Below are 25,655 nucleotides of genomic sequence, written 5' to 3'. Positions count from 1 at the left end.
ATGGAAAACAAGCAAAAGGCAGAGGCATTGAACAGGTATGTTATATCTGTCGTCACAGCAGAATACACTAAAAGCATACCAATAATAGTAAATAATCAAGGGGTAAAGGGGATTCAATAATTCGAGGAAAAGGGAGGCGTTTCTGCTACTGCAGTCGTGATGCCAGGAAGCTATGTTGCCTCCCTGGTGCCAGAGACAAGGATGTCACTGAGCGGCTGCGGAACATTCTGAAGTGGGAGGGTGAAAAGCCAGAGGTCGTGGTCCATATTGTTACCAGCAACATAGGTAGATAGAGGGATGAGGTCCTGCAGGCAGATTTTAAGGCACGAGGAAAGAAATTAATGTGAAGGACCTCAAAGATATTAATTTCCGGATTACTCCCGGTGCCACGCGCTAGTGAGTATAGAAATAGGAGGATAGAGCAAATGAATGTGTGGCTGGAGAGATGGTGGACGAGGGAGGGCTTTAAATTGCTGGGGTATTGGGACCGGTTCTGGGTGAGGTGGGACCTGTACACTCCAGACAGGTTGCACCTCAACAAGGCAGGGACAATTATCATCGTGGGGAGTTTTACGAATGCTATTGAGGAGGGTATAAACTATCTTGACAAGGGGATGGGAACCTGAGCTTAAATTCAGAAGGGAAGAGAAGCACAGCTAGAAAATGAAAATAAAAAAATAATGAGGATGTTTGGAAGGCAGAAGAAACAAAGGTTAGAAAATAAACAACACAAGAGTTTGTCATTGCTTAATGGTATATAATTCAATGCAAGTAATCTAGTGAATAAGGCAGATGACTACAGTTGTGATTCCAGGAAGCTATGTTGCCTCCCTGGTGACAGAGACAAGGGTGTCACTGAGCAGCTGAAGAACATTCTGAAGTGGGAGGGTGAAAAGACAGAGGTCGTGGTCCATAATGGTACCAACGACATAGGTAGATAGAGGGATGAGGTCCTCCAAGCAGATTTTAATGCGCTAGGAACGAAATTAATGAGCAGAACCTCAAAGGTAGTAATCTCCCGATTATTTCCAGTGCCACGCGCGAGTGAGTATAGAAATCGTAGGATAGGAGGATGAATGCTTGGCTGGAGAGATGGTGCTGGAGGGAGTGCTTTAAATTGCTGCGGCATTGGCACCGGTTCTGGGTGAGGTGGGACCTGTACTGTCCGGACAGGCTGCACCTCAACAGGGCAGGGACCATTATCCTCGTGGGGAGGTTTGCTAATGCGATTGGGGAAGGTATAAACTAGCTTGACAAGGGGACGGGAACCTGAGCTTAAATTCAGAAGGGAAGAGAAGCAAAGCTGGAAAAGGAAGTTAAAAAAATAATGAGGATGTTTGGAAGGCAGAGGAAACAAAGGTTAGAAAATAAATAACACAAGAGTTTGTTAGTGCTTAATGGTATATGCTTCAATTCAAGTAATTGAGTGAATAAGGGTGATGAGCTTAGGGCACAGATAGACACATGGAAGTATGATATCTTAGCTATAACTGAATCATGGCTTAAAGAGGGGCAGGAACGGCAGCTCAACGTTCCTGGTTACAGTGTTTACAGGCGAGATAGAGTGGCGGGAAAATAGGATGGAGGTGACAATATTGGTTAAAGAAACAATTAGAGCTGCGAGGAGGGAGTAGATGTTAGAAGGATCATCAAATGAGGCCATATGGGTTGAGACAAAGAACAAAAAAGGGGCAATCTCAATGATGGGGTGTACTGAAGCTGCCCAAACAGTCGTAGGGAGAAAAGAAGAGCAAATATTTAGGCAAATATCTGCGAATTCCAAAAACAATAGGGCAGTAATTGTAGGGGGATTTCAACTAACCTACTGTTTACTGGGACGCAAGCAGTGTGAAGGGTATAGAGGGCGCAGAATTCTTAAGTTGCATTCAGGAGAGCTTTTCAGCTAGTATGCAGCAAGCCCAACAAGAGAGGGGGCAGTTCTGGGCAGGTGAAAGGAGTACCAATGGGAGAGCATTTTACTGGGAGTGATCATAACTCATTTAGATTTAGCATAGTCCTGGAAAAGGACAAAGATAGAACATGAGTGAGAATTCTCAATTGGGGAAAAGCCAATTGTACTAAAATGAGAATTGATTGAACAAAAGTGGACTGGAAACAGTTACTTGAAGGTAAATTAGTGTCAGAGCATTCAATGGACAAAAAATGAGTGCTCAAAACAAACATGTTCCCAAAATGAAAAAGGGTGGGACTTCCAAATCTGGAGCTGGCTGGATGTCAAGGATCACACAGGGCAAGATACAACAGAAAAGGGAAACTTATGTCAAATATCGACAGCTCAATATTGCAAAAAACCGAGAGGAATATAGAAAGTGCAGGAGTGAAATTAAAAAGGAAATTAGGAAAACAAAGGGAGAGCATGAAAAAATACTGGCAAATAAGATCAAGGAAACCACAAAGATGTTTAATTAATACATAAAGAGCAAGAGAGAGTTTAAGGGTTAATCTCTTGAAAATCTAATGCATATTGCTGTCAACTGTTTAAGTTCAATTGCTATCAACTGTTTAAGTTCAATTTTAAAGTTTAAATTTTTAAGTTTCTGACAGGCTTCAGCAGAGAGAGCTGCTGTACTAAGTTAATTGGCTCGCGAGATTAAACTGGTACCTGAAGGTGGGGCGGGCCTGACTCATCTGAGTCATAAACTGAAGAAATATAGGGGCCTGTCAGTGCGACAGCACGGTGTGCGGACGACACAGTGTGAACAGAGAGTTTGGTAAGTGTGGGAGTTCATTGAAATGGGGGAAGGAGGTGCTGCTTTGCCTTGTTTTTCTTAACTTTTTCCCCAGAGCAGCAGTGGACCTGAGAGTAGAAGACTGAGATTGGGGAATAAAAGCAGCAGCAGACCTGCAACAAGAGACAATTACTGTGCGACGTCACAGGTGAGGCAGGAGTGTCCGAGAGGTGAGCACAGTATAACAGGAGAGACCTAGAGCGGGAGGAGAGTCTGAGAGTCTAAGGCAAGTCATGGCAGCACAGCTCGCACCCGTGATATGCTCCTCCTGCACTATGTGGGAAGTCATGGACACAACCGGTGTCCCTGGTCACCATATGTGCAGGAAGTGTGTCCAGCTGCAACGACTGGCTAACCATTTTTCGGAGCTGGAGCTGCGGGTGGATTCACTGTGGCGCATCCGCGATGCTGAGACTTTCGTAGATAGCACATTCAGTGAGGTGGTCACACCGCAGGTAAAGATTACGCAGGCAGAAAGGAAATGGGTGACCGCCAGGCAGAGTAAAAGGACTAGGCAGGTGGAGCAGGAGTCCCCTGGGGCCATCTCCCTCTCAACAGATATACTGCTTTAGATACTGTTGGGGGAGATGGCTTATCAGGGGAAAGCAGCAAGAGCCAAGTTCGGGGCACCACGGGTGGCTCTGCTGCACAGGAGGGGAGGAAGAAGAGTGGCAGGGCTATAGTGATAGGGGATTCAATTGTAAGGGGAACAGATAGGCATTTCTGCAGCCGCAAACGTGACTCCAGGATGGTATGTTGCCTCCCTGGTGCTAGGGTCAAGGATGTCACGGAGCGGCTGCTGGGAATTCTGGAGGGGGAGTGTGAACAGCTAGTAGTCGTTGTTCATATTGGTACCAACGACATAGGTAAAAAATGGGATGAGGTCCTGCAAGGTGAATTCAAGGAGTTAGGAGATAAACTAAAAAGCAGGACTTCAAAGGCAGTGATCTCAGGATTACTACCAGTGCCACGTGCTATTGAGTATAGGAATAGGAGAATAGACAGGATGAATGCGTGGCTGCAGGGATGGTATAGGAGGGAGGGATTTAGATTCCTTGGACATTGGGACCGGTTCTGGGGAAGGTGGGAACTGTACAAGCGGGATGGGTTGCACCCGAGCAGGACCGGGACCAATGTCCTCACGGGGGTGTTTGCTAGTGCTGTTGGGGAAGGTTTAAACGAGAGTGGCAGGGGGATAGGAACCTGAGCGGGGAGTCAGAAGGGAATAAAGTTGAGAGCAGCAAGAGAGGGGAAGACCCAGGGGAAATCTACAATACAAATAGTACAAACAGTTGTTCAAGAACAAGTGAAACGGAAAAGCGTACAGCAGCAGAAAGAAAGTGTACTTTAGGCACGACAGATAAAATAAAAACTAGAAGGCGTAAGGCGATTAACCCAGCATCACAGCTGTGGCAGGGGGTTGGGAACAGAAGGTATGGAGCAAAAGGTAAAGTGCTAAAAAAGGAAAAAGCAGGAACTAAGTGTCACAAAATATATTTGAAAGTTTTTTATCTGAATGCAAGTAGCATTCGTAACAAAATGGACGAGTTAACGGCACAAATAACTACGTATGGGTATGATCTTGTGGCCATTAAAGAAACATGGCTGCAGGTTGACAACGACTGGGAATTAAATATGCCAGGGTTTTTAACAATCAGGAAGGACAAGCAGGAAGGAAGGGAAGGTGGGGTGGCAATGTAAATAAAGGAAGGAATCACTGTAATACAGAGAAATGATATTGGGACAAAGGATCAGGTTAATGAAACAGTTTGGGTAGAGATAAGGAACAATAAGGGGAAAAAAACCACTAGTGGGCATAGTATTTAGGCCTCCTAATAGTTGCAACACTGCTGGAAGATGTATTAATCAGGAAAAAGTCGGGGCATGTAATAAGGGAACAGCTATAATTATGGGAGATTTTAACTATCATATTAACTGGACAAATCAAATTGGGCAGAGCAGCCTTGAGGAAGAGTTTATTGTGTGTATTAGGGATGGATTTCTTGAGCAGTATGTAACTGATCCTACAAGGGGGAAGCAACCTTGGACCTGGTCCTGTGTAATGAGCCAGGATTAATTAATAATGTCCTAGTTAAGGATCCCCTTGGAATGAGTGACCATAACATGGTTACATTCCATATCCAATTAGAGGATGAGAAGGTTGGTTCTCAAACAAGCGTACTGAGCTTGAATAAAGGAGACTATGATGGTATGAGAGCAGAATTGATTAAAGTGGACTGGGAAAATAGATTAAATGTCAAGACGGTACATGAGCAGTGGTGTTCATTTAAGGAGTTATTATATAACTTTCAAAAAATACATATTCCACTGAGGAAAAAAGGGTGTAAAAGAAATGACAGCCATCCGTGGCTAAGTAAAGAAATTAAGGATAGCATACGACTAAAAACAAGGACATATAAGGTAGCCAAACTTAGTGGGAAGATAGAAGATTGGGAAGTCTTCAAAAGACAGCAAAAAGTAACTAAAGGATTGATTAAGAAAGGGAAGATAGATTATGAAAATGCATTAGCAAAAAATATAAAAACAGATAGCAAGAGTTTCTATAGTTATATCAAAAGTGAAAGGGTGGCTAAGGTAAACCTAGGTCCTTTAGAGGATGAGACCGGGAAATTAATGGTGGGAAACATGGAGATGGCAAAAATGATGAACAAATATTTTGTTTCAGTCTTTACGGTAGAGGACACTAAGAATATCCCAACACTGGACAAACAGGGGGCTCTGGGGGGGAGGAGCTAAATACGATTAAAATCACTAAGGAATTGGTACTTAGTAAATTAATGGGACTCAAGGTGAATAAATACCCTGGACCTGATGGTTTACATCCTAGGGTCTTTAGGGAAGTGGCAGTGGGGATTGTGGATGCTTTGGTAATAATTTTCCAAAATTCTCTGGACTCGGCAAAGGTCCAAGGATTGGAAAACTGCTAATGTAACACACTTATTTAAAAAGGGGAGTAGGCAGAAGACTGGAAATTATAGACCAGTTAGCCTAACATCTGCGGTGGGTAAAATTTTGGAGTCTATTATTAAGGAGACAGTAGCGGAACATTTGGATAAACATAATTTAATAGGACAAAGTCAGCATGGCTTTATGAAGGGGAAGTCTCAGATCCCTGAAGGTAGCAGGACGGATAGATGAGGTGGTTAAGATGGCATACGGGATGCTTTAATTTCTTAGCCGAGGCATGGAATATAAGATTAGGGGTGTTATGCTGAAACTGCACAAAACTAGTTAGGCCTGCTTGAGTACTGCGTAATGTTCTGGTCACCATATTACAGGAACAAAGCGACTCCATTAGAAAGGGTACAGAGGAGATTTACGAGGATGATGCCAGGACTGGAGAATTTTAGCTTTTGGGAAAAGATTGAATAGGCTGTGGTTGTTTTCTTTGGCACAGGGGAGGTTAAGGGGTGATTTAATTGAGGTATATACAATAATGAGGGGCCGAGATAGAATGGATAGGATGGATCTATTTCCCTTAGCAGATGGGTCAATACTCAGGGGGCATAGATTTAAAGTAATTGGTGGAAAGATAAGAGGGGAGCTGCGGAGAACTTTTTTCACCCAGAGGGTGTGGAACTCACTACCTGAAAGGGTGGTAGACGCAGAAACCCTCATCACAATTAAAAAGTAATTGGATAAGCACTTGAAGTGCCATAAGCTACAGGGGTTTGGTCCAACTGCTGGAAAGTGGGAATAGGCAGGATAACTATTTATCGGACGGCACATACACGATGGGCCTAATGGCCTCCTTGTGTGCCGTAAATTTCTGTGATTCTATGAACAGTGAGTTGTCTGTGTTGAATATTGACAGTTTAGGTGAGATCAGTGATGTGACTCGGTTGGATGTTGACAGTGCAGCTGAGGTCAGCGATGTGTCCGTGTTCGAAATTGATAGTTTGTTTGAGATCAATGATTTGCCTGGATTGAATGTTGACAGCGTAGGTGAGGTAAGTAGTAAGACTGGGTTGGTTATTGACAGTGTAGATACTACCACTTGTCGTCTGGTTTGGATATTGACAATGTAGTTGAGCTCAGTGATAAGTTTGGTTTGGATATTGACCGTATAAGTGAGTCAGTGATTTGCCTGTATTAGATATTGACAGTGTAGGTGAGGCCAGTGACACTATCTTCTCTGCATGTCTCTCTCTGTCTGATCCTCTCTGTCTTTTTGTCTATCTGTCTTTCTGTGTGTCTGGTTCTCTCTCTCTTTCTCTCTCTCCATCTCTCTCTTTCTGTCTCTCTGTCTCTTTGTCTTTCTATCTCTCTGACTCTCTGTCTCCCTAAGTCTCTGTCTCCGTCTCTCCTTCTCTCTCCCTTTCTCTGTCTCCCTCTCTCTGGCCTCCTTGACTCGGTCTCTTTTTCTCGGTCTCTGTCTATCTCCCTCTAACTCTGATTTTCTCTCTCTTGTATGGGTACATCTATGTGGTGCAGCAGCACCGAATGTGTTGCCAGTTGTTCCCTATTGTGCCGCTGCAGTTCTACGCTGCCCAATCTCTCTCTCTCTCTCTCTCTCTCTCGCTCGCTCGCTCTCTGTGGCTTCTCTCTGATTTGTAATGGTCCCCCTGTGGTGGCAGTTTGTTTCTGTGTCTATGTTAATGTTTCCCTAACTTGTCCCTGTTCTCTTCCTTTTAACGGATGACACCTCAGTGGGAGGGTTGGTAACTTTGCAACAGATGCTGCCAACATCTGATTGTAGATTTCAGGAGCCGGGCTGTGTTCCATCGTCATATGTTTTAGGATCCAATCACCAATTCCAGCATGTGTGTGTCTGGCCTTTACTCGCCTGAAACTCTACATTTAAGAAAGTCCTTAATTCTTTCCGCTCCAATTGTCCACCTTTAATTGCGAAACAGGCAGTTAAATGAGTCAGGTATTCAGCTGAATGCACAAGATTGTCATGTCGTGATTTAATTGACAGGGATTTAATAATTCGATTTCGCAAGGTTCCACATCTGTTGTACACCTATTTAAATATAATGTTATATAATACCCTTGACAGCATTTTCCAATCTGCTGTGTGCAGCTGACTGTGAATAATATGAAAGGGGCTGTAACCTTCCCCGACCTCTCCTCGCCTCACGGGGGTTTTCCTCCTGTCTTGAAATAGAAGCTTCTCTCAATGCATCGCTTGAGAGAGGCTGGGAGTGGTACAGGGACTGGGACTGGGAGTGAGGCTGCAACTGAGACTGGATCTGAGACTGGGGCTTGGAGTGGGACTGGGAGAGGCTGAAGCACCAACCGACTCACGACATGATCCTTAAAGAGACAAGAAGGATTTTCTACCCCATTCTTGCTGCTGTTGCTATCCCAGGTAAGTGACTGTGTGTTGCTGCTGTTCCTGAAAATGCAAGGTTGTTTTCGCCAGTTTGTCAATTTCCTGTTGTGAAAGCTGCATTCAACGAAAGACACATTTCCCATTTTCACTCAACTCCCTTGCACAAACGATATTAATGTGAATCTCCGATATAAGTGACGCTGCCCCATGGACCTGTCCGACAATCTCTGATTGAGACAGAGCAGTCGCTCAAGATGACAGGTTTGTGACTGAGTGCGAGCTCAGTACTGACGACAGCAAACTGATCCTCACGGACGCAGCTTGTATTCAGTCTGTGCAGGTCACTTAGTTTCAGTTGAGCACATCCTGATTTCCCCTGCACTAATTTAATGCACTAACTGGAATCCACAGATTGCAATATATCCAGTCAGATTGCTCAGTCATTGCTTTTAAACTGTTTAATATTGTGATTACCTGGCGCTGCTCCGGTTATATTGAGCAGTACAGATTGACTGAGTTTCTCCCATCTCTCTCTCTTTGTCTCCCTGTTTTATTTCTCTCTCTGTCTCTCTCGGTCTGCCTCTCTCTCGCTCTCTCTCTCTCGTGCTCTCACTCTGTTTCTCTTTCTCTCTCTCTGTCTGCGACTCGCTCGCTCTTTGTGTGTGAATGTGTCTCTCGTCACTCTTTCTCTCTCTGTCTCTCTCTATATGCTTCGCTCTCTCACTGTCTCTCTTTCTCTCTTTGTTTCTCTGTCCTTCTCTGCCTCGGTCTCTCGCTCTCTGACCCTCCCTCTCTTTCTCTTTCTCGCGCTCTCTGTCTCGCTCTCTCTCCAACTCGCTCTGTCTTTGTCCTGCTCTCTGTCTCTATTTCTCTCTTTTTTTCTCTGTCTCTGTCACTCTTTCTCTCTCCCTCTCTCTCTCTGTCTCTCTGTATCTCCCTGTCTCTTTCTCTCTCTGACTCGCTCTCTCTCTCTTTCTGTCTCTCTTCGTCTCTAACTCACTGCCTCTCTCTCTCTCTGTTTCTCACTTTCTGTTTCACTCTCAATCGCCCTCTTTCTCACCCTTTCTGTCTCTGTCTCGTCTCTCTTTCTCGTTGTCTCGCATTCTCTCTCTCTGTATCTTTTCCTCTCTGTTTATCTCTCTGTCTCACCTTTTCTCTCTCTCCCGCTCTCTCTCTCTCTATTGAGCTGGTATGTTGATAGCATAGGTTGTTTATATTTCCGTGCTCCTAATCTATCCCAATGTGTAACTCAGGAACCTCAGTTTCCCTGAATTTGATCAAGAGCAGGTTCACAGTGCTGGCGCGATGTTCAGATGTCAGAGAACTGCACTTTTATGGCTCATTCCGGTTAATGTGCTGCTTTCTTACAATGTTATTGTGATACCATTGGAGCCCAGGAGATTCAAACATTGGGGCCCTCAGAGTTATTAAGATAGAGCCGAGTGTCTGGAAAGCCCTAAGCTTCACTGACAGACCTCAGGTAGAAATGTGTGGGGAATCACCTTGAGTGTCCAGGGTTCTGTGTTTGATGCTGCATTTACTTAACTGGAGTTCTCCTGCAGTAAACAAACGGAATGGGCTTCCAGGTTTTTTAACTACACAGGTATAGAATATATAATTCAAGATAACCTATAAAACCTCAATGAGATCATAGTTAGAGTACAGTGTGCAATATTAGGGTCCACACTTATCAAGGATATTGAGTCTTTAGAGAGAGCGCAACACAGATTCACGAGGATGCTGCCTGGCATGAGGGAATAGAAATACTTGAAAATGTGTCTTCATTTTTCGTAGAACAAATCAGGTTACCAGGTGATATATTAGAAGTGTTTAAAATTATGAATGGAAGGGACAGGGTAGATAGAAGCTGAATTCTTCCAGTGATTGAGCGATCAAGACAAGTGGCCTTGGGCGTTTGATAACGTACCACATAATTTCTATTTAGCAAACGTGAAGCCCATGGGATTGAAGGGAATGTGGCAGCATAGATAGACAGAAAGCCGAGAGTAGTGGTGAACGGCTAATTTTCAGACTGGAGGGAAGTGTACAGTCCCCCAGGTTTCGGTATTGGGACCACTGCTCTTTTTGATATATATTAAACACCTGATCTTAGGTATGGAGCGGATAATTTCAAAGTTTGCAGCGGATACAAAGCTTGGAAATATATTAAAGAGTGAGGAGGATAGTAACGGACTTCAGGAGGACACAGACAGATTGGTGTTATGGACAGACACATGGCAGATGCATTTTATCGCAGAGAAGTGTGAAGTGATACATTTTGGTAGGAAGAATGAGGAGAGGCAAAATAACGAATTACATCAAGTCCACAGCAGAGAACAGGCCACTCAGCGAAAATGGTCTCTGACAGCGTTTATGCTCCGCCCGAGCCTCGTCCCACCGCTGTTCATCAAAACCTATCAGCATATTCCTTTCTCCCGCATGTGCTTATGCACCTTCCCTTTCAATGCGTCTATGCTATTTGCCTCAACTATTCCTTGTGGTATCGAGTTCTTCATTCTTACCACTCTTTGGGTAAAGACGTTTCTCCTGATTTATTGGTGCTTATCTTGTATTTATGACCTCTATATTTGAACTCCCCCACAACTGGAAACATTTTCTTTACATCTACACTTTCAAACCCTTTCATTATCTTGAACGTCGTTGTTATGTCACCCCTCAGCCTTCTCTATTCTAGGGAAAACAGTCCCAGCCTGTTCAGCCTTTTCTGATAAGTACATCCACTCAGTTCGAGTATCATCATGTTTTGCAACTTCTCCTATGCCTCTATATCCTTTTTATAATGTGAAGACCAGAACTGTGCTCTTCAATCTAACTGTGGTCTAACCAATGTTCCATACAAGTTTAGCATAACTTCTCTGCTTTTCAATTCTATCATTCTAGAAATAAACCCCAATGCTGGTTTTGCCTTTTTTATGGCCTTATCAACATGCGTTGCTAGTTTTAGTGATTTGTGTATCTGTATCCCGAGACCCCTTTGCTCCTCTAACTGATTTTGGCTCTTATTATCCAAGCAGTATGTGGCCTCCTTATACTTCCTACCAAAATGCGCCACCTCACACTTATGTATATTGAAGTTAATTTGCCAATTAAACGCTGATTCTGCAAGTTTATTAATGTCTTCTTGCATATTGTCGTTGACCCTAGGCAAGACAGAGGGACAGAGGGATCTTGGTGTGCAAGTTCACAGATCCCTGAAGGCGGCGGAACAGGTAGATAAGGTGGTAAAGAAGGCATATGGGATACTTGCCTTTATTAGCCGAGGCATAGAATATAAGAGCAAGGAGGTTATGATGGAGCTGCATAAAACACTGGTTAGGCCACAGCTGGAGTACTGTGTGCAGTTCTGGTCGCCACACTACAGGAAGGATGTGATCGCTTTGGAGAGGGTGCAGAGGAGATTCACCGGGATGTTACCAGGGCTGGAGCGCTTCAGCTATGAAGAGAGACTGGGAAGATTGGGTTTGTTTTCCTTGGAGCAGAGGAGGCTGAGGGGGGACATGATTGAGGTGTACAAAATTATGAGGGGCATAGATAGGATGGATACTAAGGAGCTTTTTCCCTTCGTTGAGGGTTCTATAACAAGGGGACATAGATTCAAGGTAAAAGGCGGGAGGTTTAGAGGGGATTTGAGAAAGAACTTTTTCACCCAGAGGGTGGTTGGAGTCTGGAACTCACTGCCTGAAAGGGTTGTGGAGGCAGGAACCCTCACAACATTCAAGAAGCATTTGGATGAGCACTTGAAATGCCATAGCATACAAGGCTACGGACCAAATGCTGGAATATGGGATTAGAGTGGACAGGGCTTGATGGCCGGCGCGGACACGATGGGCCGAAGGGCCTCTATCCGTGCTGTATAACTCTATGACTCTATGACTAATTTGGTGTTGTCCGCAAATTTTGAAATTGTACTTCCGCTTCCCGAGTTCAAATCATTGATGTAAATTGTGAACAACAGTGGTCCCAGCGCCGATCCCCGTGGAACACCACTTCCCACCTTTTGCCAGTCTGAGGAGCTACCCTTAACTCCTCCTGTCTGTTTTCTGTTTTGTTATCAGCTTACTATCCATTCTGCTTCCTGTCCTCTGATTCCACATGTTCTGACCTTAGTCATGAGTCTACAATGCGCTACCTTATCGAAGGCCTTTTGAAAATCAAAATCTATTACATCTATTGCATGAATTTAATATTTATTTTTATATTGCTTGATCATTTTATTTGGTAGTCCCTTTTTGTTTTACTAATTGTATTTTTGACTTTTATAATAACCTCCTCGTGTTCCGTTTTGTCATCCTCTCCTTTATTGTTTATGTACTTAGTGTATATCTTTTTCATTCGTGTCTATTTGACTCTTACCTCTTTATTCATCCATGACTAGTTTGTTCTTGTCTCTAAGAGGAATATATTTCTCCTGAACTCTATTAATCATCGATTAAAATATTTCTCACTTCTGTTCTATCACCTTGTCTGTCAACATTTTTTCCAGTTGCCTTCCCTAGCTCCATTCTCATCCCTCAAAATTATCCTTTTTTCCGATCTATTACTTTAGTCTTTGCCTTACTTATGTCGTTCGCAATTATTATTATGATTGTTATTGCCTAGACATTCCCATATGCTTACTTTACTTATCTATTTTCATCCATTTCACATTTCTCGATCCAGCAGTGCGTCCTGTCTTGTTGGGCTTCTCACATACTGGGGAAGAAAGGAGTCCTGTCCAAACTGTAAAAACTTCACCCCTTTTTCCCCTTTCCCCACACCCACATCTTCTTCCCACTTTATTTGAGGGTAGTTGAAATCTCCCATGATTATTATTCGATGTTTTTTACACATTTCATAGATTTGTCAACATATTTCATCCTCCATTTACCTTCCACTCTTAGTTGGTTAGTATAATATATCTATTAACGTGATCGATCCCTTCTTAAGCTTTGCCTCAATCAATATGGATTCTGTTTCTCTCTTAATGTTAGCTCTGTCCCTTTTTTCTACGATCATTATTTTGTCTTTAGTTAGGACAGGTGCCCCACCACCCTTCTTCCTGCCCTATCCTTTCTAAATATGTTATATCCTAATATGTTTAACTGCCAGTTATGTTCTTTATGTAGCCATGTTTCAGTTATCCCTACTAAAACTGGCTCCTCGCTATCAATTATTGCCTCCAGTTCCCCCGTTTTATTTCGGATGTTGTGCACATTGCTGTACAGATAATTTAGTTTGTATTATTAATTCTTCACCTCACTTCATTTTTAACAGTGATTTTGTAGTTATGTTCTATAAATGCATGATACAATTTTAAAGGGAGTGCAGCAACAGCTAGCCTTGGGGGTGTACTTGCACAAATCATTGAAGGCGGCAGGACAAATTGATCAGGCTGTTAAGAAGTAACATGGGATCCTTGGCTTTATAAACAGTGGCAAAAACAAGGAAGTTATGCTAAACCTTTATAAATCACTGGTTAGGCCCCACTTGGATTATTGTGTCCAATTCTGGGCAACACTCTTCAGGAAGTATATCAAGGCCTCAGAAGGGGTGCGGAGGAGATTTACCACAAAGGTACCAAGGATGTGAGACTTCAGTTACGTAGAGAGACTGGAGAAGCTGGTGTTGCTCTCCTGAGACCAGAGAACGCTCAGGGGTGATTTAATAGTGGTGTTCAAAATCATGAATGGTTTTGATAGAGCAAGTAAGTAGAAACCGTTTCCAGTGGTAACCAATGGACAAAGATTTAAGGTAATTGGCAAAAGAACCAGAGAAGGAGATGAGCAGAATTTATTTTGCACAACGACTTATTATGATCTGGAATGCACTCCCTGGAAGGATGGAGAATGCGGATTCAGCAATAACTTTCAAAACGGAATTGGATAAATAATTGAAGGGGAACAATTTGCAGGTCTATGGGGAAAGGGCAGGGGAATGGAACGAATTGGTTAGCCCTTCCAAGAAGAGCTGGTACAATCATGATGGGCTGAATGGCCTCCTTCCGTGCTATATCATTCTATGTTTCTATGATCTATGGTGCAAAGATACAAGATTAAATGTAGGAGGTTTTGAACAGGGGGCAGGAGAAACGTCTTCACACAGAGAGTTGTGAGGCTGTGGAATTCATTTGCACGGTTGGTGGTTGAAGCAGGAACTATGTCAACATTCATGATTATACTGGATAGATTGATGAAGTAAAACGGGCTGAAGGGATATGTTATCAGTGTGGGTAAATGTGATTAGAACCATTTGCTCGTGAGCGCCAACATGTACTGGATGTGCTGAATGGCCCGATTCCCTGTTGTAACTTCAACATAGAATCATAGAAAGGTTACATCTCGGAAGAAGACCATTTGGCCCATCGAGTCTGTCCCAGCTCAATGCAATGGTAATCCAGCCAGTCTCACTCCCCCGCCCTATCCCCGTAGCATTACATTTTTTTCCCTTTCAATTACTTATCCAGTTCCATCTTGAAAGCCACGACTAAATCTGCGTCCACCACACCCTCGGGCAGTGCATTCCAGATCCTAACCACTCGCTGCATAAAAAAGTGTTTCCTCATGTCACCTTTGGCTCTTTTGCCAATTACCTTCAATCTATGTCTTCTGGTTCTTGATCCTTCTGCCAATGCGAAAAGTTTCTCTCCAACTTTTCTGTCCAGACTTGATTTTAAACATCTCTATCAAATCTCCTGTCAGCCTTCTGTGTTCCAAGGAGAAAACCCAGGTTCTCCAGTCTATCCATGTAACTGAAGTCCCTCACCCCTGGATTCATTCCAGTAAATCTCTTCTGCACCCTCTCGAAGGCCTTCAGACCTTCACATCTTTCCCAAAGTGCGGTGCCCAGAACTGCACGCAATACTCCAGTTGTGATCGAACCAGTGTTTTATAAAGGTTCATCCACTCCTCTGGCACCACCCCCGTTTCTAAGGATGTTTGAAAGATTATGGCCAGCACTTCCGCAATTTCCACCCTTACTTCACCCACCAAAATTGGATGCATCCCCATCCAGTCTGGGTGACTTATCCACTTTAAGTACAGCTAGCCTTTCTAGTCCCTCCTATTTATGAATTATTAGCCCATCCAGTATTTCAACTACACTTCCTTTACTGAGACTCTGGCAGCATTTTCTTCCTTGGTAAACACTGATGCAAAGTCGCCATTTAGTACGTCGTCCATGCCCTTTGCCTCCATGAGCAGATCACCTTTTTGGTCCCTGATCCCATCGTGGGAATGTACCTACACTGTACCTGAACCATCTCCTCCTTAACGGCCACCCATTGTTCAATTACAGTTCGACCTGTCAATCTTTGATTCCAATTTACCCGGGCCAGATCAGTTCTCATGCCACTGAAATTTGCCCTCCTCCAATTAAGGCATTTGTATTTTAGAGTTTACGTTAGAAAACATAATTATATAAATGCTAATTCAGAAAATATTCTGCTTACATTCTTGCCTAACTTGAGGTGAAGAAATGAATGATGATGCCATATTCTATCTTTGACACTAACTTATGTCCCTAAATCGATCGATTCAAAGGTAAGACAGTTACCAGAGTGATCATGACATAGAATCATAGAATCATAGAATCATAGAAGTTTACAACATGGAAACAGGTCCTTCGGCCTAACATGTCCATGTCGCCCAGTTTATACCACTAAGCTAGTCCCAGTTGCCTGCACTTGGCCCATATCCCTCTATACCCATCTTACCCATGTAACTTTCCAAATGCTTTTTAAAAGACAAAATTGTACCCGTCTCTACTACTGCCTCTGGCAGCTCGTTCCAGACACTCACCACCCTTTGAGTGAAAAAATTGCCCCTCTGGACCCTTTTGTATCTCTACCCTCTCACCTCAAATTTATGCCCCCTCGTTATAGACTCCCCTACCTTTGGGGAAAGATTTTGACTATCTACCTTATCTAAGCCCCTCATTATTTTGTAAGCTTCTATAAGATCACCCCTAAACCTCCAACCCTCCAGGGAATAAAGTCTCAGTCTATCCAACCTCTCCCGAAAAGTCAAACCATCAAGTCCCGGTAGCATCCTAGTAAATCTTTTCTGCACTTTTTCTAGTTTAATAATATCCTTTCTATAATAGGGTGACCAGAACTGGACACAGTATTCCAAGTGTGGCCTAACTAATGTCTTGTACAACTTAAACAAGACATCCCAACTCCTGTATTCAATGTTCTGACCAATGAAACTAAGCATGCTGAATGCCTTCTTCACCACCCTATCCACCTGTGACTCCACTTTCAAGGGTCTAATAACCTGTACTCCTCGATCTCTTTGTTCTATAACTCTCCCCAACGCCCCACCATTAACGGAGTAGGTCCTGGCCCGATTCGATCTACCAAAATGCATCACCTCACATTTATCTAAATTAAACTCCATCTGCCATTCATCGGCCCACTGGACCAATTTATCAAGATCCCGTTGCAATCCTAGATAACCTTCTTCACTGTCCACAACGCCACCAATCATCTGCAAACTTACTAACCATGCCTCCTAAATTCTCATCCAAATCATTAATATAAATAACAAATAACAGCGGACCCAGCTCCGATCCCTGAGGCACACGGCTGGTCACAGGCCTCCAGTTTGAAAAACAACCCTCTACAACCACCCTCTGTCTTCTGCCGTCAATCCAATTTTGTATCCAATTGGCTACCTCACCTTGGATTCCGTGAGATCTAACCTTATGTAACAACCTACCATGCGGTACCTTGTCAAAGGCTTTGCTAAAGTCCATGTAGACCACGTCTACTGCACAGCCCTCATCTCTCTTCTTGGTTACTCCTTCAAAAAACTCAATCAAATTTGTGAGACATGATTTTCCACTCACAAAACCATTGTGACTGTTCCGAATCAGTCCCTGCCTCTCCAAATGCCCGTAGATCCTGTTTCTCAGAATACCCTCTCACAACTTACCCACTACAGATGTCAGGCTCACTGGTCTGTAGTTCCCAGGCTTTTCGCTGCCACCCTTCTTAAACAAAGGCACAACATTTGCTACCCTCCAATCTTCAGGCACCTCCCCTGTAGCGGTGGATGATTCAAATATCTCTGCTAGGGGACCCACAATTTCCTCCCTAACCTCCCATAACGTCCTGGGATACACTTCATCAGGTCCTGGAGATTTATCTACCTTAATGCGCGTTAAGACTTCCAGCACCTTCCTCTCTGTAATATGTGCACTCCTCAAGACATCACTATTTATTTCCCCAAGTTCCCTAACATCCATGCCTTTCTCAACCGTAATACCGATGCGAAATATTCATTTAGGATCTCACCCATCTCTTGTGGTTCCGCACATAGATGACCTTGTTCATTCTTAAGAGGCCCTACTCTTTTGCCCTTTTTGTATTTGTAGAAGCTCTTTGGATTCACCTTTGCCTTATCTGCCAAAGCAATCTCATGTCCCCTTTTTGCCCTCCTGATTTCTCTCTTAACTCTACAAGGGCAATCAATATACTCTTCAAGGGATCCACTTGATCCCAGCTGCCTATGCATGTCATATGCCTCCTTCTTCTTTCTGACTAGGGCCTCAATCTCCCGAGTCATCCAAGGTTCCCTACTTCTACCAGCCTTGCCCTTCACTTTATAAGGAATGTGCTTACCCTTAACCCTGGTGAACACACTTTTGAAGGCCTCCCACTTACCAGACGTCCCTTTGCCTGCCAACAGACTCTCCCAATCAACTTCTGAAAGTTCCTGTCTAATACCATCAAAATTGGCCTTTCCCCAATTTAGATTTTTAACTTTTGGGCCAGACCTATCATTCTCCATAGCTATCTTAAAACTAATGGAATTATGATCACTGGTCCCAAAGTGATCCCTCACTAACACTTCTGTCACCTGTCCTTCCTTATTTCCCACGAGGAGGTCAAGTTTTGCCCCCTCTCTAGTCGGGCCATCCACATACTGAATGAGAAATTCCTCCTGAATACACTCAACAAATTTCTCTCGATCCCCTAATGCTAAGGCTGTCCCAGTCAATGTTGGGAAAGTTAAAGTCCCCGACTATTACCACCCTATTTTTCTTGCAGCTGTCTGTAATCTCCTTACATATTTGCTCCTCAATTTCCAGTTGACTATTTGGGGGTCTGTATTACAATCCTACCAACGTGATCTCTCCCTTCTTATTTTTCAGTTCCACCCATATAGACTCAGTGGGCGAACCCTCGGATATATCCTCTCTCACGGCTGCCGTGATGTTCTCCCTAATCAATAACGCAATTCCCCCTCCTCTCTTACCTCCTGCTCTATCTTTCCTATAGCATCTGTACCCTGGAACATTGAGCTGCCAGTCCTGCATCTCCCTTAGCCATGTTTCAGTAGTAGCTATAACATCCCAGTCCCATGTACCCATCCATGCCCTGAGTTCATCTACCTTGCCCATCAGACTTCTTGCATTGAAATAAATGCAGTTTAATCTAGACTTCCCTTGGTCTTTGCCCTGCTTTCTCAGACCATCTGTCCGGTCATGTTATGTACACTCTCCCTTGCTGCCTTTTGTTTCTGTCACCACTTTAATTCCCACTGACTTACTGCATCGGTTCCCATCCCCCTGCACTTTAGTTTAAACCCTCCCCAACAGCACTAGCAAACACTCCCCCTAGGACATTGGTTCCAGTCCTGCCCAGAAGCAGACCGTCCAATTTGTACTGGTCCCACCTCCCCCACAACCGGTTCCAATGTCCCAGGAATTTGAATCCCTCCCTCTTGCACCATCTCTCAAGCCACGTATTCATCCTAGCTATCCTGTCATTCCTACTCTGACAAGCTCGTGGCACTGGTAGCAATCCTGAGATTACTACCTTTATGGTTCTACTTTTTAGTTTAACTCCTAACTCCCTAAATTCAACTTGTAGGACCTCATCCTGTTTTTTACCTATATCGTTGGTACCTATATGCACCACGACAACTGGCTGTTCACCCTCCCCCTCAAGAATGTCCTGCAGCCGCTCCGAGACATCCCTGACCCTTGCACCAGGGAGGCAACATGCCATCCTGGAGTCTCGGTTGCGTCCGCAGAAACGCCTGTCTATTCCCCTTACAATCGAGTCCCCTATCACTATAGCTCTGCCACTCTTTTTCCTGCCCTCCTGTGCAGCAGAGCCAGCCACGGTGCCTTGAACCTGGCCGCTGCCACCTTCCCCTGGTGAGCCATCTCCCCCAGCAGTATCCAAAAAGGTATACCTGACATCAATTGCTAAATTTTAGAAATACAACAGTATTGCACTGGGTTCCACTTTATTATGACTTAGTTCAATCTTAGCTTTTAGGCTTAATAAATATTTAAGTTGAGGATTGCACAATGTTCCATTTTTTGTAGCCGGACAGTAATTCATTTTCATCATAGGCCCCCCAAATAAATCTATCAAGTTAGTAAAAATGTTGCTGACTTCCTTGATCCAGAACTGGTTGCATTATTTCCTGTGGCAATCTGGTTTCATCCAGTTATGCTAGCAATGGCTAGTTCCAGTATCTGACAATAACAAAGCGAGTTCTAACATCTAAGCTATACCAGGGCTATTTCTAGCATGTAAGCTGTACCAGGGATAGTTCTGTTATCTAAGCTATACGAGTGCCGATCCCTTGAGAAGGTGGTGAGATTTCTTCTTAAACCGCTGTAGTCCGAGTGTTGAAGCTGCTCCCACAAAGCCTTAGCGTGGTGAGTTCCAGGATTTTGACCCAGAGGCGATGAAGGAATGCTTATGTATGTCCAAGTTGGGATGGTGAGTGACTTGGAGGTGGTGGTGTTCCCATGCATCAACTGCCCCTGTTCTTCTAAGTGGTGTAGGTCGTGGATTTGGGAGGTGTAGTTGGTGAGTTGCTGCAATGCATCCTGAAGATAGTACACACTGCAGCCATGATGCACCGATTGTGGAGGGAGTGAATGATTAAGATGGTGGATGGGCTGCTGATCAAGCGGACTGCTTTGTACTGGATGATGTTGTTCTTACTGGACCCTTTCAGAATCTTTCTCTCTTCTTTTCTCTCTCTCTTTCTCCCTTTCTCTCCACTTTCTGAGCTTCAGTTTCCTTTAGCCTTCCTGCTTCTTGATGTGAATCAGTCTCACTAACTGGTATCTAATTATACCTGAACAATTCAATTGTGAGATAAAACAATTGGTGGCTGAATTTGGTCACTTGCAACTGATTTCTCTCCAGGTCAGTAATTTCTCTTTCTCCCCTCCCCCACTTCTCCCGACCGCACCCCCACCACCCAACCCCCCGCCCCCCGCACCCCGCCCCCACCAACGTTGTTAATCTTTAAGGCTCTCCATCCTTATGAATATTGCACTGCCACTCACTCAGGTCATCAGCTCCTGGCCATATTACAATGATTTCTTAGGAAAATCGGAACAGGAATAGGAAATTCAACCTATCCAGACAGTTCTGCTATTCAATTAAATCATGGCTGATCTCTAACTCAATTTTAATGACCCGCCTTTGCTCCATTTCCCATGATACACTTACCCAACAAGAATCTATCGATCTCAGTCTTGAAAATTTCAATTGTAAATGAGTTTTTGATTTTCATTACCTCTGTGTGAAAAAAGTGCTTCCTGATTTCAATCCTGAACCACCTAGTTCTAATTTTAAGATTGTGCTCAATTGTTCTTGATTTCCCCATTAGAACAAACAGTTCCTCTGTATCTACACTACCAAATCTCTTTACCATTTGAAACACTTAGATCATCTTCTAAACTCAAGGAAACACAAACCAAAATTATGCAACCTGTCCTCATAATTTAAGCTTTAAGCCCTGGTGTCATTCTAATGAATCTGCACTGCACCACCTCAAGGCCAATATATATTTTCCTGAGGTACGGCGCCCAGAACTAAACGCAGTGCCCCAGATGTGTTGGGCCCAAAGCTCTTTACAACTGTTGCATAACTTCCACCCTTTGTATTCCAGCCTCCTTCAGATAAAGGCCGTTATTCCATTTGTCTTTTTCATTGCTTTTTGTACATGTGCACTTGCTTTTAGTGCTTTGTGTACCTGGAGCCATAAATCTCTATGCTCCTACACAGCTCCTAATGAGTCAGCATTGAGAAAATATTCTGATTTGACTTTTCCAGATTGTGTCAAAAACATCTGTGAATACTTCCCACTGTATTTTTAGGTTTACCCATTAACAGCTCAGCCCAGTTTAATGTGATCAATTTATTTCTCATCCCTTCAAAATTTTCCTACTTAAATTTAAAACCTTAGTTTGTGACTCTCTCTTCTCGCTCTCAAACCTAATATCTCCTATTCATTTTATGGCCACTATTCGCAAGATGTTCCCCTACCGTCAGATTTTTGACTAATTTAGGCTCATTACTCATCACCAAATCCAGAATGGCCTGTTTCCTTGTCGGTTCTAAAACATATTGTCGTAGAATTATACAGCACAGAAGGAGACTATTCGGACCATCATCCTTGTGCCGGCTCTTTGAAAGAGCTATCCAATTAGTCCCACTCCCTTACTCTTTCCCCATAGAATTTTGAAAGTTATTATTGAATCTGCTTCCACCACTCTTTCTCGAAGAGCATCCCAGATCATAATAACTCGCTGTGTAAATAAAATCCCCCTCTGGCTTTTATGGCAATTGTCTTCAATCTGTGTCCTTTGCTTACCAACTCTCAAGCCAGCAGAAAAAAATCTGCCTATCTATATCAAAACCAAACATAATTTTGAATACCTTTTTTAAATCTCCCCTTAACCTTCTCTGCTCTGAAGAGAAAAATCCCAGCTTCTCCGATTTCTCCACATAACTGAAGTCCCTCTTCCCTGGTAACATTCCAGCAATCCAGTAAATCTACTCTGCACCCTCTGCAAAGCCTTGACATCCTTCCTAAAGTATGGTGCCCAGAATTGGACACAATGCTCTAACTGAGGCCTAACCAGTGATTTATTAAGGTTTAGCATCACAGCCTTGCATTTGTAGTCTACGCCACAATTAATAAAGCCCTTGATCCCGTAGAGATACCATAATTATGTGGAGGCGGGGAGGGTGCAGGCGACGCTGAAAGCAACTGAAGAACCACAACGCTGGGGACACGGAGGTCCTGCTGAACTTAACAGCAGGACCTCATCATCTCTTCGTTGTTCCATTTCCTGACCAGGAGGGGGGAAAGATCGGCCATCACAGCAGGTGAGGGAATATCGGACACCGTGACCGGACGGAAGGGAGACCTGTGAACATGGCAGGAGGGAGAGAGAGGCCTAAATCAGCAAAGGGGAGGCAGACGGCTTCCTTAAGGGAGCTAGCGAGAGCACTCCTGCACCTCCTGGCCCACAATAAGTGCTGGAAAAGGCACTTACCTTGTGGACGCGGCAGTTTCCGCCTCTCTTTCACTGCCGGCTTTCCCAACCACCGGGAAACCCCTGCAGCAGCAGTGAATTTTAAATTGAGTTCCCAATTGCATTGTGCGTTCCCGATTTAAATATGATAATGAAGTTTCCTGTCTCTCCACGCTGGGACACAAGGATATCCCGCTATCCACCGCCTTAAAAACTGCAATGGGCATGTGAGCAGCGGGTTGGGGTCGCGTTTTGCGCATTTGATGGATTAAACTCTGCCCCGCATCTCTCCCACCCATCGTGGGGTTCCTAGTCTGGCCTATGCTTCTATTTTTAAATGTAAGGAATCTTACAACACCAGGTTATAGTCCAACAGTTTTATTTGAAAATCACAAGCTTTCGGAGATTATCTCCTTCGTCAGGTGAGTGAGTGAATGAAAGGTTCTCAAATCGCATATCTTATATTTGGCTGGGACACAATCACACCAATCAAAGGTGTCGTTGGTGTTCAGACAGGTTGGACACGGAAAACAGTACATCCCAGTATACTGAATACACAATGGGTCAGATTACACAGACAAACAGAGAAAGAGACCCGAAAGGCAGAGAGAGAGAGAGAGAATGTCCAGTTGGATTAAAAACAGATAACGTTTTTTTCCTGCTGGTGGGGTTACGTTTAGCGTGACATGGATCCAAGATCCCAGTTGAGGCCGTCCTCATGGATGCGAAACTTGGCTATCAATTTCTGCTCGACGATTTTGCGTTGTCGTGTGTCTCGAAGGCTGCCTTGTAGAACGCTTACCCGAAGATCGGTGGCTGAATGTCCTTGACTGCTAAAGTGTTCCCCGACTGGGAGGGAACTCTACTGTCTGGCGATTGTTTTGCGGTGTCCGTTCGTCCATTGTCGCAGTGTCGGCATGGTCTCGCCAATGTACCATTCTCCGGGACATCCTTTCCTGCAATGTATCAGGTAGACCACGTTGGCCGAGTCACAGGAGTATGAACCTGGTGGGTGGTGTCCTCTCGTGTGATGGTGGTATCTGTGTCGATGATCTGGCATGTCTTGCAGAGGTTGCCGTGGCAGGGATGTGTGTTTTTAAAGCCACTGATCCAGTATGCTTTTTTAACAGCTTCATTAAATTGTCCTTCCACCTTCAAAGATTTGTGTACATACACCCCCAGGTCTATTTGTTCCTTCACCCCCTTTAAAATTATACCATTTATTTCATATTGCTTCTCCTAATTTTTCCGACAAAAAAGCATCACCCTCACACTTCTCTGCATTAAATGTAATCTGCCCTGTGTCTTCCCATTTCGCCAGTCTGTCTATGTCCTCCTGAAATCTATTACGATCCTCCACATTGTTTATTACATTTCCAAGCTTTGTGCTAACTTTGAAATTATACCCTGAACACCCAAGTCCAGGTCATTAAAATATATCAAAAAGACCAGTGATCCTAATACTGACCGCTGGGGAACACCACTCTAAACTTCCCTCCAGTTTGAAAAACAACCGTTCACCACTACTGTCTGCTTTTTGTTTCATAACCAATTTCATAATCTCGCTGCCACTGTCCCTTTAATCCCACGAGCTTCAATTTTGCAAACAAGTCGATTATGTGGCACGTTTTCAAACGCCTTTTGAAAGTCCATAGACACATCAAACCTCTCCGTTGCTTAATTGAAGAACTCAATCAAGTTTGTTCGACACAATTTTCGTTTAACCAATCCGTGCTGGCTGTCATTGATTAACCAAGTTCTTCCAAGTGACAATTAATGTTGTCCCTGATTATGGTCTCCAGAAGTTTCCCCACCACCGACGTCAGACTGACTGACGTGTAGGTACCTGGTTTACTCCTCTCCCAGTTTTTGAGCAGAGGTGTAACATTTCCAATTCTCCAGTTCTCTGGCATCACTTCCATATCCAAGGAGGATTGCAAGATTGTGGCGAGAGCTCCCTCTATTTCCACCCTAACCTCCCTTAGCAACCTAGAATGCATCCCAACCACTTTATCTATTTCTATCCAATCCAAATTTCTCGACTTCCTCCTCCTTTACTGCGACTTTGGCAACATTGTCTTTGTTACCGAAGACAGATGCAAAGTACTCATTTAATACCTCAGCTATGCCCTCTGCCTCCACAAGATGATTTGCGTTTTGGTGCCGAATCGACCCCATCCTTCATTTGACTATCTCTCCACTCACTCATTGCGGTGGACTGGCGTGTGTTCCTTTATAGTGTTCAGCGATTCTGTTTATTACTGAATTTGTCTCCATTTTATCAGTCTCCATTTCCTGAATGCAGTAAGGACAGTATAAATTCCTCTCAAAATCCTGTACATTCTTTGCTGCCAATCTGATGAGTTATGATACTGATCTTTTTGTTTCTATTTGTCTCAGTTAACCTGCTGGTGATCCTGATCTTGTCCCGGGGAAAGTGCGGTCTGTCCCGATGCATCACCTGTTACTTGGTCGCCATGGCAGCGGCTGATCTCACCGTTATCTTCACTGACGTGATACTGAACCATATTGTCCCTCTTTATTTCAGGGATCCATTCACAAAATACATTACCCTGTGTGGTCTCATTGACTGCTTCACATATGCAGCCACGGACTGTTCTGTCTGGTTCACAGTCGCTTTCACCTTTGATCGATTTGTGGCCATTTGTTGCCAGAAGCTGAAAACTCATTATTGCACCGTGAGAACAGCGGCTGTGATTATCGGAACAGTGTGTGCGCTGAGCTCTTTGAAGAACGTCCCTTGGTATTTTCGATATCAACCTGTGTACTTCTTTTTCATCCCGTTGTTTTGCATGGTGAAGCTCAGCTACTATAGCTCACCCCTGTGGAAAACATTTGACTTTTTACATCGTGTGTTTACTCCACTGCTGCCGTTCGCTCTGATCCTGCTCCTCAACGCTCTGACTGTCAGACACATTTTAGTGGCGAGTCGAGTGCGCAGGGAGCTCCGGGGGAACAGGGACAGGGAGAATCACAAGGATACGGAGATGGAGAACCGCAGGAAATCCATCATTCTGCTCTTCAGCATATCTGCAAGCTTCATACTGCTGTGGATGACACAAGCTGTGTACACCATCCACGAACGAATTACGTTAAATCACTTCATTGATCTACTCATCGCAAGCCGCCTTCCACCTGTCATTTTTTACATCGGGCCAATGCTCCGGCTCCTCAGTTCCTGCAGCAACACCTGCATCTACGTCGTGACCCAGACCCAATTCCGAGAGGAGTTTCAGCATGTGCTCACTTATCCCTTCGTTCTGATTGCCCAGTTGTTTAAATAA

General features: G+C 44.0%; 1 protein-coding gene across 1 annotated transcript; it reads left to right on the top strand.

Annotated features, from left to right (window-relative positions):
• LOC137333863 (probable G-protein coupled receptor 139) lies at nt 1-25,655 on the top strand. The gene is made up of 3 exons (XM_067998251.1): nt 1-35; nt 6,586-6,716; nt 24,751-25,655. Exons 1-3 carry the CDS (start codon nt 1-3, stop codon nt 25,653-25,655), a joined length of 1,071 nt encoding a protein of 356 aa, XP_067854352.1.

Source organism: Heptranchias perlo, chromosome 16 (assembly GCF_035084215.1).
Source record: "Heptranchias perlo isolate sHepPer1 chromosome 16, sHepPer1.hap1, whole genome shotgun sequence".
Taxonomy (NCBI): Eukaryota; Metazoa; Chordata; class Chondrichthyes; order Hexanchiformes; family Hexanchidae; genus Heptranchias; species Heptranchias perlo.
The sequence above is the reverse complement of the archived record's forward strand: the minus strand, read 5'-3'. Positions and strand labels throughout refer to the sequence as shown.